General features: G+C 35.3%; 1 protein-coding gene across 2 annotated transcripts in view; it reads left to right on the plus strand.

Moving 5' to 3' along the window:
* Sec71 (ADP ribosylation factor guanine nucleotide exchange factor Sec71) overlaps positions 1–18992 on the plus strand; it is a 581865-nt gene that overhangs the window by 99645 nt on the left and 463228 nt on the right. For both annotated transcript variants that reach the window (XM_090410617.1, XM_090410618.1), the window contains exon 9: positions 12791–13025. In XM_090410617.1, the coding sequence (XP_090266743.1) occupies positions 12791–13025 (235 nt within the window). The remainder of the gene's footprint in view (positions 1–12790; positions 13026–18992) is intronic.

Here is an 18992-nt window from a genome sequence, read left to right on the forward strand (position 1 = left end):
GGTCTTGCTCCTCAAGAACATCTGGCATATCCCGATCATGCTTGTTCTCAAGTAAAGGAAGTCCTTTATAAATTGGCACGGCTATTTCATTGGAATGAGAAACTGGCCGAATTGCTGAGTCGAGATTTGGATACACAATTTTTTTCTTATTCTTCTTATTATAACCAGAAGTCTGAACTAAACAAAAATAGCAATCATCTACGCGATTTTTCGGTTCACGCCAAATCATTGGAATGCCAAAAGCTAATTTTTGGCGTTTTCCCTTGCTCCACTGTCGTAAATTTTCTACACATGACTTACACACTTTATTTGGAGCCCATGAATTGTCCTGATCTGCAAGTTTTACATCAAAGTATGCAAAGTACACTTTCTTAATGAAATCAGTGATATTTGTCCTTTGACTGGGAACAGTAAAGCTGCCACAAATGTAGCAGAAGGAATCTACACTATTGACGCATTTTTGAATAGTAGACATGATGTATTTTCTTCACTGCCGACTAACATGCAATTAACAAGACAAAAAAAAACAGAGACTTTATTGAAACGTTATAAGCGCTCATCATACTTTCACGATCGATTAACAATTGACTGATTTCTATTATTCTTTGTCCACTATGACGCATTTAGCATTCGTTTGTTTTAGGCATTTGTCATCGCCTACTTTTCATCACCTAAATGTATTAGGTCGGTTATCGGCCTCTCTCGCATTCAAAGTGCCCATACGTGTGCCGTTGCAGGTTCTTACGCATTTATTCGTTTACTAACAAGTGAGAGCGGTGAGCGCTCCAATTCTGATCTGCGCACCGCTTTGAATAATAGGCTATATCTTCGGGAATTTTTCGAATTTCTTGATAAAAAGTTAGGAACAGATTTTTAAAAGTACATACTTTCAGAAAATAATATTAAAAAATTGATTTTTTTGAGCCTCTAAATAGTACTGTCTCCTTAAAACTATCAAAAACTTACAAATTAGCAAAAAAGAAAATGCCATAGAGGAAAAACCTGACGTGAAAGAGAAAAATGGGTTTGATATTTGAAATCAGTGCACCCAAATTAGTAAAAAACAAGTGTCAGATCATACTTAGCAGAAAAAAAATTTTTTTTTGTTGGCCAGTGTAATGTGATAATCACAGTTAAGATTTCAGGAATAGTTTTTGATCCATAAACTTCTTCCAAATTGATTTGTTATTTTTCAGGATTCAGATTTGTTCATCTTTTATGTTTCGCTCTTACCAAAGCATTTATAACTTTATCAGCTTACATATATCTTGGTCTTCTGGGTATTTTTTTTTCTTCCCATTTTTCTTCACACATGTTTTAATGATCTTTCATCTACCATTCTGTTTAATGGATCTTAGATTTGCTCTGCATACATATTTTTGAATATTAATACTATCAAGTTTCTACCCAGTATCTTCATTTTTAATATAGTTCCACTATTGAAGCTATTTGTTTACTTAATTTTCCTTGAAACTCTTAACAGGTCTCTAGTCTGTCTTTGATCAATTTTTCATTTGTAATTCAGCTCTCTTCTGTGTTTTAATATTGCTTTTAACACTGTTTTGAAAACTACTACCTCAGTCTTATAGCTGATTTTTCTTTCCATATAAGTGTTTCAGCTAGCTTCTGATCATAGCAACCTTAGTTGTTATGGTATATAATTTCATATTTAGTTTGCTGTCTTTGCTAAAACTTGTGCCTAAATAGCTAGAATCTGTAATCTGTTTTAGATTTGTTAATCAGAATGTAATTGATGTTTGTCTATGATGTTTTATTTTTTTATTTGCTAATTGTCATACCAAATTTGTCATAGCAGTTATTTAAAAATGGCTATTTGAAGACCTTGAACAGATTTATTTAAGAAGATAGTCACTTGCATGGAGAAAAGAAGTAAGTTTGATATCATGATCACGTTTTTTAATCATGTTTTCCATATACGAGAGTGTGTTGACAAGTTGTGGTAATCACCATGAAGGAATTGAGGTCTCATGTCTTCTTATATGTCCTAAAAGAGAAAGAACAAATTATTACACTTTGATGAAACATGGAGGTTAAAGGGTTTTAAGATATGTTCTTTCTTGTGGTTATATCAGTTGCTTTAATATAATTTTTGTTCTAGGTGTTTATCAGACCTTCCCCCCCCCCCCAAATCAAGTATAATGCAACCTGGCATTATACTTGATTTAACATTACACCATCTTAATGTAAATGCTTATTTACAACTAATAAACTTTATATTTCTCTGTAAGGTTCCATTTACACCATGCAGAATGAGTTACAAACAGTTCTAATGTTGGTACCTTTATAATTTTTGAGATCCAATCACCACCAACTGTTTTATACCTCTCCACAGCTTTTTCTTTTCCAACCCAGCTTGCTTGATTTTTCTGTTCATTCATTTCATTCCTACTCTATTTACTTGCTTAATTCTTGGTATGTAGTTATACATTGCATGTGTCAGATTACCTTATGAATTCCGTGCACTGTCATCATCTTTTCTGCATTGTTCATCTACCTGACATATTGATGTTGGTAGACTGCAGAGCTTCCCATGATGTTGTGTTATGTCATCCATTCGCATAGCCTTATTGACATCTAACTCAGTCAACACTTGATACATCTCTTGTTCTTTCACTTCCAATTCTCCTAATACTTGTCTCTATTCTACATGTTGTAATGTCATTTACACCAGTATAATATACAGTGAAATGCTCATTCAATAATTCCACTATATCCTTGACAACAGTCACCCACTCTGCTATAATGACTGTTCATCAGTTTCAACCTGCCATAATTAGTGGAAGAATTTCCTGAATTTACCTTGGCCTTGCTAGCCAAACTCCTCTTATACTGCACCTTTTCTTTCTATACCATGCTAATTACCTTCCTAGTCTGCATTTTATACTCATTTTGCATCTGGTCACCACTGACTGTCTTGTACATTCTCCATAAAATGAATTTTTCAACACAACTTGCAGAAACTCTTAACATGAGTTTCTCTCAGCACTTAAGCCTTAATGCACAGTTCATTAAGCAACCATATCTTGTGAAGATATCACCAAATCCAACCTTCTAAAACCTCGAGTTGCTTCCATTACCTGCCGTTTAAAGTAGTTATTTCACAGAAATTCATTAAACTCACTCTCCTTGTTCCCATACACTGTCCTCCTCCTTCCATTGTACATTGTATATTCCTTTAATTAAAGTCTCCCATCATGATCAACTTCTTTTTATGCCCACCCAATTTGCTGGAAGTTGAAAGTTTATTTTTCACTTGGTCAGACTATAATAAATTTAGTTTAATCCTTTATCCAAGTGTGTGCAAACAAAGTTTGTGCCTGAAAGTATCTTCACGACTGGGGTAAAGTGGTACAACACTGGGCAACTCCTTGCAAAGGTGGAGCAAGCTACCAATACTCCTATCTCAGTATCTCCCATAATGCAAAACACATCTCCTTGTGGATATGCATATTGTTATGCATTAAGGGAAGGGCCACTACCCAGACTAGTTTCGACCTATATTGAGGTCTCTTCAGTGGGAGCCAAGCCCAAGTGGAGATACCAGGCAGAGGCATTAGCAAGGTCATCTCCTCCTATAGGAGCTGCCAAACGGTGTGCCACCTTTTTATTAAATTACTCGGGATTTAGAGAAAGATGTTGAAAGTTTATTTTTCACTTGGTCAGACTGTAATAAATTTAGTTTAATCCTTTATCCAAGTGTGTGCAAACAAAGTTTGCGCCTGAAAGTATCTTCAGGACTGGGGTAAAGTGGTACAACACTGGGCAACTCCTTGCAAAGGTGGAGCAAGCTACCAACACTCCTATCTCAGTATCTCCCATAATGCAAAACACATCTCCTTGTGGATATGTATAATGTTATGCATTAAGGGAAGGGCCACTACCCAGACTACTTTCGACCCATTTTGAGGTCTCTTCAGTGGGAGCCAGGCCCAAGTGGAGATACCAGGCAGAAGCATTAGCAAGGTCATCTCCTCCTATAGGAGCTGCCAAACAGAGGAGATGACCTTGCTAATGCTTCTGCCTGGTATCTCCACTTGGGCCTGGCTCCCACTGAAGAGACCTCAATATAGGTCGAAACTAGTCTGGGTAGTGGCCCTTCCCTTAATGCATAACATTATACATATCCACAAGGAGATGTGTTTTGCATTATGGGAGATACTGAGATAGGAGTATTGGTAACTTGCTCCACCTTTGCAAGGAGTTGCCCAGTGTTGTACCACTTTACCCCAGTCCTGAAGATACTTTCAGGCGCAAACTTCGTTTGCACCTGAAACTTTGTTTGCACACACTTGAATAAAGGATTAAACTAAATTTATTATAACGATTTGCTGGAACATTTCACAATCAGTATTCTCTACATTTCCTAGCCTCTGACCACAACCTATCAGATATACTAGTCTGTTAATTTCAGCTTCACACTTCACAGATTCAAAATCTGCACATGTGCTATCATTTTCAACTTACATTCTTTGTGGACACAATTCTTCTACAATCATTAACAGTACCCCTCCCCCTTTTTTTTTCTTTTCATCTTCCAGTTCCAACAATACTTCATCCCCTCAGACAAATCAAGTTTCATTTACACTTTTAATATATATTAAAATCCTAAATAAATATGAAACTTTTTTCTTTTTTTTTTTTTGGCCTGTGTATTTTTTTAAAAGAATGGTGCTATAAGACTTAATTTGGTCAGGAATCTCTGTTCTCATTTGTTTTTAATATTGTATGTTTTTATGCTTTATTCTTAAAGTGCAATATCATACAAACATAAAGTACAAATTATAGTTTCTGCTGGTTAAAGTTATTACCGTATTTGCCAGCATATAAGACGTACTTTTTTTCTATGAAAATTGGTCTGAAAAACAGGGTGTGTCTTATACACCAATACTCAAGTTTTTTATTATTTTCATTTCTGGAAATTTTCTCTGTTCCAAGTTACGCGATTTCTTTATTGCTTCCTTGCGGTGTGTGTGTGCGAGAGCACTCCAGTTACGTAGAGCAGTGTTTCTCAAACTTCAGACATCCGCGTTCATATGATTGGTGCGGTATTAACAAAAGATCGTGCTACTAAATGACAAAGACAAGCCGACAGTTGAAATGAAATGCTAATTCTCTTCAACCGAATTCCTTATAAAATATCTGAAACACATTCACTATATATTTCTTCGTTTTAACACGTTCACTCAAACAAAACCATATGTTGCACCGGCAACATATGGTTTTGCTTCAGTCATACAGCATTTTCTGTGGGAGGGGACATGCGATTCATTAGTTAGTGCCGTTTTAATCCCAGTTGTCTCTAATTGCACTGTTTGTTGAGAAACGTATTTCACAGCCTGCAGATGTCTCTGTACCTTATTCAGTGATACAATAGGAATGTTTTACGATCTCGAACTTCATGGATACATTGAGTTTTATTCTATGCATTAATGATGCATAGCCGAAAATTGCCACAGACCCATTGAAGACCTTTTGTGTATCCCCGGGGGTACACGTACGCTTCGAGAAACACTGATGTAGAGTTCAGTGGATGCACATGCGCAGTCATCGACGAACACAGCTGTGTCCTGTTCGTTTCTTTCCAATTGTTGCTGCAGTTGTGAACGGTGATAAATTTCTGCCGTTAAATTTTCTCTAAATTTCTTGGCAAATTATGGCTGAAAAATGTTGGCATTGTTACAATATTGCATGCAAGCTACTTGTGATTGCGTATGCTAAAGTACATGGAAACAGGGCTGCAGAAAGGCATTTCGGGCCACCCCCAACTGAGAAAATAATAATAACTTGGCAGAATCAGGAAGAGGATCTAAAAAGAGCAACTCAAAATAAACATAACCTATGCAGTGGAACTGCAAAATGGCTAGAACTTGAGGCAGAACTAAATACTTGGATTTTAGACCACAGAAAAGTGGGACTTTCAGTGTCTACAAAAATGATTATTCATCAAGCGAAAGCAATAGCCACTAATAGAGGGATCGCCAACTTTACTGGATCAACAGCATGGTGTTCAAGATTCATGAAGAGAAACCAGCTATGCATGCGGACTAAAACAAAAATATCACAAAAGATGCCAACTGAATATGAAGAAAAAATGATTGTATTTCATCGATTCGTCATTAACGTAAGGAAATGAGCAAAATTTGAACTTGGGCAAATAGGAAACATGGATGAGGTTCCGCAGACTTTTGATGTGCCTTCAAAAAAAACTGTAGATTCCAAGGGCACTAAAGTGTTACTATTAAAACTTCAGGGCACGAAAAAACTCACTAGACGGTTGTTTTATCCTACTGTGCTGATGGGACAAAATTGCCGCCACTATTGATTTTTAAAAGGAAGACGCTACCCGAAGAAAAACTGCTTAAAGGAGTGTTTGTACATGTTCATGCAAAAGTCTGGATGGATGGAGGAGGAATGAAGTTATGGATAGATAAAATTTGGTCAAGGCGCCCTGGTAGACTGTTGAAGAAGCCTTCCATGCTAGTATGGGATCAGTTTCGTTCTCACAGAACAGACGATGTTACAAATAAACTCAAGGAATTGAAAACTCAGTTAGCTGTAATTCCAGGAGGTCTAACTAGTTAGCTTCAACCTTTAGATGTTTGTATTAATTAACCATTTAAGAGATTTATGAAGGAGAAGTGGAACAGCTGGATGCAGTCTTCAGATTTTGAGGTTAGGCCATCAGGAAGAAGGAAGAGGCCTAGCTTTTTGCAAGTGTGTGTGAGTGGGTCAAAGCTTCATGGGATGCTGTGAAAACTGAGACAGTGGTTAAATCATTTAAGAAGTGTGGAATTAGTAATGCACTGGATGGTACAGAGGACAATTTGTTGTATGAGGACTCAGATTCTGATTTAGAAGAGGTTTCAATTCAAGTGTCTCTTCATTTAGCTCTGGAGATGAATTTCTGGGTTTTAACAATTAAAGGTGGGTACTCTTTCTTAGTTAGATTAGGTATTTGTTGAAAGTAGACCTATTTATTAATTTATATTTGAAATACTTTAAATTCATTATAATATTCAGTGATAAAGTTTTTTTCCTAAAAAATGTGTACAAAAATGGGGGTGCGTCCTATATGTCGGTGCGTCTTATACGTCGGCAAATACAGTAATTTGATTCATAGAGTAAGTGCAGCCAAACTGTAATTTTGTCACAATGTTGTCTCCTTAAATAAAAATTTTGAATGGCCAAGGATTAATTTTCTCTTTCAGAGTTCATAATTTAAACAACATATTTTGATAGCTGCAAAATTATCTTGAATACTTATTTAGACAGAAGCCATGGAAATCTCATGTGGTTACTCTTGACATTTCCAGAGCATTTGAGCAAATTAGGCATAGAGGATTGCTTAATGAACTATTATCTTAAGAGTTTGCTTTTCTCACTTTGCAGTAGGATCACCTAGTTTCTCTCTAATCATGCATTTTGTCATGGTATATGGCTTATTATCTTCAGACAAAATTTCCCACAAAGGCCACAGTACTTCAGGGCTCCATAATTTCAATCATGCTCTTCTTCCTATACATATCTTCTGTGCTGACTTTAAATCCTATTCTTAGTTGATGATCATAATATATTCAATTCTCTTTCATTTGATAGCTATTCTATTAAGTATGTTAAGGTCTTAAACGTTAATATCTTTTGCCATTCTCTAATGGGGCGAGAGCAACTTGTCAACTTCATTGCAACAAAAACAGTCTTGTCTTATTTATCACAAGAAAGACCTTACTTCATTTCCCCTCTTTAACTTTTGATGATATCCAGATCTCCAGACAAGATCAGAATTTTCTTCTTGGGCTGAGTTACAGCTGTAATTCATTCCTATAACTCACTTGTTACACCATAGTGACCTGCTGCATGTTTTGCATTGAGGACAGCACAATATACTCTTAACAGTGTGTTTGTGATGAATCCACATTTCATGATTCAGGAAGAGTGAACAAAAATGTAACATCATATTCAGAGGATAATTCAGAAGTTAATGTTCTGTGCCCAGATGTGACACTATAAACTATTACTTTTTTTTGAAGGGGGAATGAGGGGAACGCCAGAATTGTGTGTGTACTGTGGCATATTGTATGGTTTGCTCCTTAAGGAGAATCCAATGCTGTCTTTCAACAAAATGTACCCCCCCACCCTCCATCTATCCATTCTATGATAACCCTTTTGAACAAAAACAAACAAACAAAAAAAATGCAATAGCCTTGCCTGCATGGTCATCAGATCTAACTCTTTTTTTCTCTGGGGGTTACGCAATGACACTGTATGTATTGCCTTTACCACAAAATGTAGATAACTTCAAGTGTCACATATGCAAGATTTTTATTTTATATTTTTAATATTGCTCTCATACTTGAGAGGTTGAAGAACTTCTAAGTGCATCAATGCCATGTGTTAGATGCAGATGAGGATTGAAAAAGAAGTTTATTGACATTTTTCTTGAAGAGTTGCAGGCTTGTTTGGGAATACTTTATGAGAAGTCTGTTTCTGAGGACAGAGGTAGATGGAATAAAAGAGGAGAAGTGGAATTTGTGTTTGCAGTGACATTGAATTAATCTTGTTTTTAACAGACCCAGCAGAAAGTGGAGAAACGATTGTTGCCATTTCATTGGAGCAGTGACTGTGGAAGCACCTGTAGAAGACAATGCTGAAACATTGCACCTGTGAGATAGAGATTGAAGTGAAGAAGGAGAGGAATCGTGTGCGAGTCAAATCAAGAAAACCAAACGTGAACAGTGTTCTAAGGGTGGATGGACTTGTATAGAGTTAGTAGCTGGATGGGTGAAAAAAAAGAGCATTTTTTTTTTATGCTGAGGAACAGTTAATGTGATGTATTTATGTCAGTAAAGGCTGAAGGTAAATGTTAGTCTAAGTAGTAAGGTTTGATCCTGTCTGTTGATTTGTGTATTACTGAGATAAGGGTAGATGAGTTGAGATCCCTTTTATGAGAGAAAAGGTAAGATTGCCTTTTGGTAGCATCACAAATGATCAGATAAGGTGTCAAAGGTGGTCCAAGTTCATAACATTTATTGAAATGTTCATAATAGTACTTCATGGTATAAACAATGCTAAGGGAATGGGGGGGGCAATTATTGAACTTAATAATAATTTGCTGGTGTGACAAGTAGACAAATGGTGTAACACCTTTTGGCTACTTATATATGGAAATATGACTTCTGCATTACTTCAACCTTAGTATCACTTCTGGATCTGGCTTCCACTGATGAGACCTCAATAAAGTTCAAAACCGATCTATGTAGTGGCCCTTCCCATAATGCATATCATTACAGTAGTCCCCCCTTTATCCTCAGGATATGTTCTAAGACCCTCAGCAGATACCTCAAACATCGGATAGTACTGAACCCTATATATATTATTTTTTCCTATACATACCTATGATAAAGTTTAATTTATAAATTAGGCACAGTAAGAGATTAACAACAAATAGCTAATAATAAAATAGAATAATTATAACAATATTCTGTAATAAAAGTTGTGCGAATTGAATCTTAGCAATCTCAGCATAAGATTTTTTTTAATTTTCTTATGAAGTTGAGAAATTTCACCTTTTTACTTAAAGCACTTTACAGCTTCTCTTTGGCATATCCAAATTGTCAGCATCACTACTCTTGCACTTTAGGCCCATTATTAAGTAAAATAAGGGTTACTTGAACACAAGCACTTCAATACCGCGGCAGTATCTCCTGATAACCAAGACAAGACGGCTACTGAAGGACAGGTAGCATACACAGTACAGTGTGGATATGCTGGACAAAGAGATGATTCACATCCCAAGTGGGACGGCGTGAGATTTCATCACGCTACTCAGAACGGCATGTAATTTGAAACTTATGAATTGTTTGTTTCTGGAATCCATTTAATATTTTCGGACCAGAGTTGACCATGGGGTAACTGAAAATGTGGAAACAAAACCACAGATAAAGGAGGGGGGGGACTACTGTATACATGTTTGTAAGGATATGTGCATTGCATTATGGGATACAAAGGCAGTAGATGTGACATCATTAGCATCTGTATATAAGTAGCCCAGTCATGAAGTGGCTTCGCATGCAAACTTTGCTTACACTTGAATAAAGGATGAAACCAAGAATATAATTTCTTGGCATCTTTAATTTATAGTCTAATCAAGTGAAAAAAATGTTCAACATTTTAACCAATAATAATAATTAGTATTATTACACCAGTATCTCCCTGAACAACACATATACTAGATTTCCTGAGTTAATCAATCTGTTTGAATCTAACATAAAATAAATAATGGGATTACCTGTCCATTTGTGTCAAATTCTGTAAACTGATTGAAGTTGCAGCTATGTGATTACCCATCTCCTCTGTTTTGACTAGCTATTATAATGCAACACTTTGAACAATAGGTCCATGGCACTTTTTTCTCATTTCCAGTAGTAGTTTGACTAATCTGCATGAGCATCTTGTAAGTCTTCTGGAACTACTCAAGATCAGACTAAGATGATTTTTTCATCCAGAAAAAAGGAAATAAATGACACCTCTGGATCAAGTTTATTTGAGAAGTAGTTTGATTCCTTTTTTTTTTTTTTTTTTTTGACATACTAGTGTATGTGTGTAAACACTTCTGAAGTAATCTCTTAAAAAAAAGAAGTTTTGATTTAGAATTTGTAAAGGAAAAAAAAAATCAACAATCAGCAGTGGATACCAAGCTGATTTTGTCCAAAAACTTAATACTGATCCCTTCAGGATTAGATGTCTACAGGAACAGTTAAGACGTTATCCTTCCCAGGAGATTCTCAGCATGAATATGTACAGATGAATAAAACAAAAATACCTGAGATCTGTTAAAGCATGAGAGATTTATTTTTGGCATACTTACAGACAGTGGAAAAAGATGGAAGGAAAACATCATGGAAATTTCTGCAGAGAAATTTCCATGATGTTTTCCTTCCATCTTTTTAGGAGTGTTTTTCTAGCAGGAATGCTAGAAAAACACTCCTATATTCCATATATGAGGGTTGTCAATAAAGTAGTGGCAACACTGTAAGGAGACATAGTTGGTAACTCAAATGTTACTCTTGACAGATAGAGGTGCAAGCTGTATGTACTGTAGATGCACACATGGCAACACAACCCATTCTAACAAGTGTCTTTGTGAGAAGTAGTGGTTGAAGTCAATGTCTCAGTGTGCAATGCTCTAAGGTAGGTTCACACGATTAGAACTACGACCTCTGGATCAAGAGATTGGAGACTAGATCAAGAGATTTACTCAGGATCTGGTCCAGGTTGCGCAAGGTAAAACTGCAAGTGACTGTTATCATGTCCTTAGGGAAGCCTGTGGATCAATCAAGATAGGTCAATGCATTTCATGTGGGTCAAGATCACATGGATGATACTAGCCATGCAGGGAAGACCCGCATTTCAGATGAACATGTTGAGCTTGTTCGGGGACTCCTCACACTTGATTGGCAATGGACTTGTATGCCAGTTGGCCCAGGACACTGGATTTAAAAAAGAAAAAAAAAACGTTCAGTACATCCTAAAAGAGAGGCTCAGTATGTGCAAAATTTCAGCTCATTTGGTTCTACATCACTTGACAGATGCAAAATTGGCACAGGTAAATGGTTGCTGGCATCCATCTGGAACGATATGAAAATGAAGGGGAATGCATTCTTGAATTGTACTGTAGCCATTGATGAAACTTGGGCAAGGGCTTATGAAACTGAACAGACAGTCCAACGAATGGCACCATTGAGGATCACCCTGTCTGATAAAACTTCACCAGGAGCCCAGCAAAGTTAGTCATGTTGATAGTTGCTTACAACATCCAATGTGTTATTCTTGAACGTGATGATTTCTGGAGCACCATTTGCATTTGGCTTTAAGGAGAAAGAGACCACATTTTTTCACAAGTTCTCCACCATGTTTGTTGCATGACAATACACAGTGTCATGTTGCAATTGGTGAACAGATGGCAACGGGAAGTATTTGCATCCTGCTTTAAGGAGAAAGAGACCACATTTTTTCACGAGTTCACTGTGTTTGTTGCATGAAAATGCACAATGCCATGTTGCAATTGCCGATAGAGATGTTGGACAGATGTCAATAGGAAGTATTGGAACATCCTCTGTATTCACCAGATATGAGTCCTTGCAATTTTGACTTGTTCCCCCAAAATGAAAGAACTTCTCAGTCTGTAGTTTCATGATGTGCAAGAGGTACTTTGAGGTACTGACTATCACAGGCAGCACTCTGCTGATGGTATCCAGTGGTGCCCACAAATTTGGAAACAGGTGCAGAATGTTACAGGAGATTACATTGGAGGGAGGGTAATTGTATAGACTTCATAAATAAACTATTTTACATTTTGCACATGTTGCCACTACTTTTTTTTTTTTACAATCCTTGTAGTTTGCACTTTCTCTTGTAATGAATCCTTACTCCATTTAGTTAAGTCATCTTCAGTAAAAAAAACAAAAACAACAACAAAAAAGCTTTCATATAATTTCATCTGTGCATTTCTCTTTGCATAACATGGTATAGGTATTTTACAAGTTAGTAAGTATAAAGGCATAGGATTTCTTGTATACAATAATCCTGTATCATGTCATACTTAATTCATCAAATCTCTCAAATCTTAATGCTAAAATTGCTTAGTTACATGATTTACTTGACTTTTATTTTATTAAAAAACTTTTTAAAAGTTTTGTTGATGGTAAATATTAGATGTTTTAATCATTTATTCATTTATATCATTGTAAAGTGTAGTTTATTTTTTTTTCAGATCTCACGAACTTCGTTCCAAAATCTTGTCTCTTCAGTTGTTGTTATCAATCCTACAAAATGCTGGCCCTGTGTTCCGTTCCAATGATATGTTCATTAATGCCATTAAACAGTATTTATGTGTAGCTTTATCAAAAAATGGTGTTTCTTCAGTACCAGAAGTTTTTGAATTATCACTTGCAATATTCTTAGCCCTTCTTCAAAAATTTAAAACTCATTTAAAAATGCAAATTGAGGTATTTTTTAAAATTAATTTAACAAAATTTGTATTTATGATTAATATTTGTAGCATGTTAGACAATAACACCATTTCTCTCTTAAAAATAAAAGGTTAGAGGTTGCAATTTGACTTAATCAGTTTGCTGAAATATGTTATTACTTTATCCATCAGAAGTTCTCGATCTATACATGATTATGTTAATTAATTGTGATAAAGATGAATTGATGAGTTACTAACATTCAGCTGAGTCATTAGCATCTTGTAATCTTAGTCTTCTACGGAAATTAGTGGTTATTAACTGTTGTGATAAATATCTCATGAGATCTCATATCTCATTATATTAGTTTGTCTAGTTAATTTAGTGATAGTCTTAGTTTAATGTGAACTTCCACAGCCAGTGTATTTTACAACCCACTATTCAATTAAAAGGTCAGTTTGTAAAAAAGTTATCCATATCACTGTGATAGAAGAATCATGAGTGAAGCCAAAGGCTGTGGCAAATTAAGGATTTTTTTTTTTTCCTTAGTCAACTGTAGTATTCATCAGTGTTGTTTTGTATTGTGCAGTAGTAACAATAAGCTTATTGTTACTACTGCACATCTTTCATTACAGGAGCATTTTCTGGATTCTCTCCTCTTTTTCCCCTGCTATCTTCCCTTTGTGTAGTCTGAATGACATCTTTCAAGGAGGTGATACAGTGCAGCTTGGAGGTACAATTTATTATTACCTCTAATATTGAGGTACAACATTAAAATGATTTCTGTCATGAGAACAAAAAAAATCCAAAAATTACCTTAGAATATTCCTATAACTGGATATTATGTGTTTTTAGATGATGTATAATTATACTTCTATTAGGTTACAGGGCATCAAGCAATACTTTATGACCACTATATATTGTGCTCTGGTTCTCGCTTGTTATTTTGATCTTTACAATTAATAATTGTCTAGAAACTTGAATGTCCACTTCTAATAGCAATACATCCATCCAATACCCATTTACTAGGAATTAACATGGCTTAGGAGTGATCACACAATTCTTGTTTCAATAGTTGCTTTGATGTGTGACAGTTTGTTGTATAACATATACAAAATGTAGAATGATAAAACAATTTGGATAGTTTTTGTTATGTTTGAGATGATTATAGAGTCCAGTTACAAGCCCATTACTACTCCCATTGAAAAAGCACGTGAATTATATTTTGGATTTAAAGTATGGGATATCTGAGGTTTGTCAAGAAGTTGATCAAGTCAAGAGTGAATCAGTACCATTCGTAAGGATGTCCAACATCTACTTTTTTTTTTTTTTGATTTTGTAAGCTTTTGGAGTGAATCATGTCTCGGGCATGAGAAACTTCTAATAAGGCTTTACAGCTAAAGATGAGTTTGCTAGACTCCAAAGTTTCAGAGTTTTTCATTCCTAATACAGATAAACTATTCAGAGAACATGCAATTAACATGAACTACGCCAGCTTCATAGCCTGAATTCCAGCTATGAAGCTCCTGAATTCTAAATCAGTGCCATTTGCAGTCCATCTAGTCTGAATTGAACAAACAGCTTTTGTTTAACTAATGTAACAGAACAAAATTATAAAGCCAAAGAAAAAATATCCGCTCTCCTCCGTTGAGGCCAGTCTTTCAGCAAGAGCTGCTTGCATCTAAGCCTGTGCACTTTGATCATTAGTCTAAGAGGAAGAAAATGAATAAATGGAAGCAGAAGAAATCAGCTTAGTGATTTACTTTTGTGTTTAGAAGTAAGTTTAAAGTAAGCATTGCTCAGCAGAACCAAATGTAATGATTTTGTTCACAAATTACATTTGTTAGAAACCTATGCAGATATTTTAAGATCTAGATTTAAAGTTTAAAATTTACTGGATAAAAATTACAAGTATACTGTAGACAAGCACTACATTCAGCATCACTGTAACAAACTGCTCAAAAGACCTGGCCCATAGAACCAAATTCTGTAAGCTCACTGTTGCAAAAAGAAAGCCCAAACCCTCATGATAGCAAACTGAATTTCTTCACAGATGTCATAATCCATATCACAGAATTCAGCTGTTGGAAGTAATTGTGGATGTAATGCATAAAATTTATTCATGTTTTCTCTTTTCTTTTATTTTCTGATTTTGATATGAAACTTAGTTAAGGTTAGTAAACAAAGAAAATGGCAAAAACCATACATAAAGCACACTTGAAAAAGTACAAAATGTAAACAATAATAGGAGATATAAGAAGATGACTAGAAGAGTATGAAATTTTAAATATGAATATCCGGAATTGATGTTTAAATTTTGTGTTGTTTTGTTAGCTTAAGTTAACATCACTTATCTAAAACCTTCACAGGGAATCAAATACGTGTGATCTTTTACCATTAAAATCAGAAATAATCTGAAAACTTAGGTACTGAACTTTAGTTTGTTATCTCCAGTTACAAAGAGTGAAGGGACGAAAGGGACTTTTTTTTACTCTCCTGTTTTCTAGACCACCATCACTGAGATATGGCATCCTGCTGCTGTGTTTACTATGCATTGTTTGTTACCCATGGACACCTAGAAAGAGGGATCCTAATAGTCTTGCATTGCTTTGGCAAAACTAGGTCCTAGATGGCTTGCCCAAGATTGGTCAGATAGTGGGCTTGCCCACAAGGGTCACTGGTGTTGTAGTAAGTCTTTTTTTCCATGGTCCAGGGACAGGATCAACAGCTTGCTGCAGGTGCTGGTATTACGTCCAGGTTAACCTTAGCATTCCACTTCCAGGTGTATTTATTGTTCTAGATTATAAATTCTGTATTGAGTATCCAGGGCATGATCAGAAAGGCATAGTTTCCAAATGTCCCAATTCATAATGCTGTTCTTCTTTCACAGGATAGTTTTCCAACTGGTATCATGGCTCTTTGCCCGTGTACTACATTCTGGTTATTTTGTGTAGCAGGAATACTTTTTACCTACAAAAAGAATGTATATGGAAGCTTTTGTATATATGTTACATATTTTTCCTTGGGCAGTCTATCCTTCACTGTTTTTATAAGCTTACACATATACATGTAAACTCTTACCACTATCACAAAACACAAAACTAGGTGTCATTGACACTAAAAAGAAAACAGAGTTATAAATACAGTATTTGCTCCAACAAGCAAGTGCTTAAGCATGAATTAAAAATTATTAACAGTGCTTTCTTAGGAACATCTTCAATTTAATAGCTATGGTAAATCTGACTTTTCAGATCATGCTCTTGGATACTCTACACAAAATATGACCATCGCAAAAATGCTATCAACATGTTTTTTCTCAAGACTGCACTTTAAAATAAAATAGATTAGACTACATCTGTGGTCATTCCATACATTAAAGGGATATCAGAAAAAATAAATAGAACACTATACAAATACAAACTTAATGCCACTTTAAACCTCTTGCAAAATTAAAGAACTTATTCAACTCTATACAGAAAGAATATCAAATCAAGAAGTTTTAAGACGAGTTGGGATGGAAACACTGTTAAAGAATATTATGCAAAGAAAGACTAGATTTGCAGGATATCTGAGAGGTTCTTCGGGACACCTGACAAGAACTATATTACAAGGGAAAGTTGAGGGGAAGAGAAGATGTGGAAGACCAACTAGAGAGTGGTTTAATGACATCGTGGAATGGACTGGTTTAAGAATGATGGAAGCGACAGACAGAGAGAAATGGAGTAGAGCTGCTCATCTGCTGCAACCCTCTTGCTAGAGGATGCTACCAGACAACGACAACGACGATTCAACTCCGACAAGTATCCCCCTAGCCCTCCGCAGAGTGTACCATATTCAGTGCACTATAATTTTTCCTATGTAGGCAAAACTGAAGGCATAATTCCTATCCAGAAAAATGAACACATATGATACATTAAGTTTAATAGCTATGGTAAAGCCTGTGAGATTTTTATCAACAACCCTGATCTCAGAAATAATGCAGGCCTAAAAACCTCATAATCTTATCATGTCAGTATTCTAAATCAATAATCAGTATTCTAAATACTGATTAAGCTACCACTGTTGACTTATCATCAGAGGTTAATATGAATTTGATCTCTGGCAACGTGAAACAAGAACATAGCTTTGATGTAGTGTTTTTTCACTAGAGGTCAGGCCAGTATAATAATGGATGATCAAATCAAAGTATTACTTTGGCATACTGTTTGTCAAACCCATACACAAAATAATAATAATAATAAAACTTAAAAGAATTATGATAAATTACATCAAAAGAATTTATTTCAAGATCCATGTGACCATTCATAGCATAATCTGACCTATTTCTGACAGAACCTCAAATATCATCTTCATCAACAACATCGTTAAATTGCTGATATATACCTTCAAGGGGTGTACAGAATATGATAGTACTACATGAAAAATGTACATCATTACTAACTTCCTATCTACAATTTTCCTCCAAATCAGTCTGTTACTTGTCAAGACACCAACATTATCAGATCTTATATTTCTATCTTCTAAGGCACTTTTTACTGTATCAATCCACCTACATTTTGGTCTTCCTCTGGGTCTTTTTCCTCTCATCTTGGCAAAGAACACTTTGCTAAACTTTCTTCTCCCATTCGGTTTAAGTGGCAATACCACCTGAGATTAGCTCTGCTAACACATTTCTGAATGCTAACATTGTCAAGTTCTTTCCTAATATCATCATTTGTAATATGATACTGACACTGATGTCTTCAGAAATATTCCCTAATGTTTCTGAGGAATCTCATATCTGTGGTCTTCAGTCTTTGATTAAGAATTTTATTTCTAACCTGGCTCTCAGATTCATAAGTTAAAATTGGTTTAAACACTGTTTTCTCTATAGCTGGTTTAGTGTTTTGACTAACTTCTTATTCCATATGAATTTATTCATTTGACTTTTTACCATACCAGCTTTGTTGATTCTGTTGTTTATTTCCATATTTAATTTACCATCTTCATAAAAATTGCGCCTAAATAGCTGAAATGTTTTACTTGTTCTGTAGGTTCTCCATTCACAATGCAGTTGAAATTTTCATTGTGTTTGTCTTTTTGATGCTGATTTTCATACCAAATTTATTACATATAGCTGTTCAATTCTGTTAGGGAACTCCTGCAGACTTGTACTGGATGTACTTAGAAGTATAACATCATCTGCAATAAAGTAAAGAGCTGAGATTAACATGTTAAATTTTAATATCAGGTTTAATACTACTTTCCTTCATATTGTGATCCATATAGATGATGAATAAGAGTGGTGATAATGTTATACTTCTAAGTAAATCTAGTACAAGTCTGCAAGGATGGAAAAAATCAGAACTCCACAGTGCACCCAGGAAGTTAAAGAGGTAGTTGGGGAAAAGAAGAAAGCATATCAAAAGTTCCTGGCAAGTAAGTCAACTTGTTCTCTTAAAGAATGCAAATAAGCATTGTGTAAAACTAGCTAAACAAAAGTCAAGGGAAAACTTTGGTAAGAACAGAAAATAAATATCAGGAAAGTTGTGATAAAATATTCTGGAGGCCATTGAAAGAGCTCAGAAATGAAAGAATCAGAGATGATAAAGGTGACATGAAAACTTAAGATGAAGAGTCTGGAGTAATCACTTTGAAAGCTTGCTAATGAAACAAGCAGTGACAGCATGATGGTAGAAAACACTCAAAAGGAATGCAGTTAGGAATGTATATCTACTTGAAGTAGAAACAACTATCAGAAACCTGGAAATATGGAAAGGAAGCAGGAATAGATGATATATGACCAGAAATGTTCAAATATGGAAGTTGAAAAGTTTTCAGAAGCCATGGTTAGAGGGTTGAATTCCAGATGGTGATTGGAGTAGAGTGCTTATAGTATCCATCTATAAAAAGGGAAGTAAAACTGAATGTGAGAATTGCAGAGGGATTTCCCTATTGAGTGTTCCTGGTAAGATCTATACAAGTATACTTGTATACTTTGAAAAGTTGTGGTAATTATCATGAAGG

Source organism: Typopeltis vanoorti, chromosome 20 (genome assembly GCF_054136105.1).
Source record: "Typopeltis vanoorti isolate ZY-2024b chromosome 20, IOZ_Tvanoo_1.0, whole genome shotgun sequence".
In the NCBI taxonomy this organism is placed as follows: domain Eukaryota; kingdom Metazoa; phylum Arthropoda; class Arachnida; order Uropygi; family Thelyphonidae; genus Typopeltis; species Typopeltis vanoorti.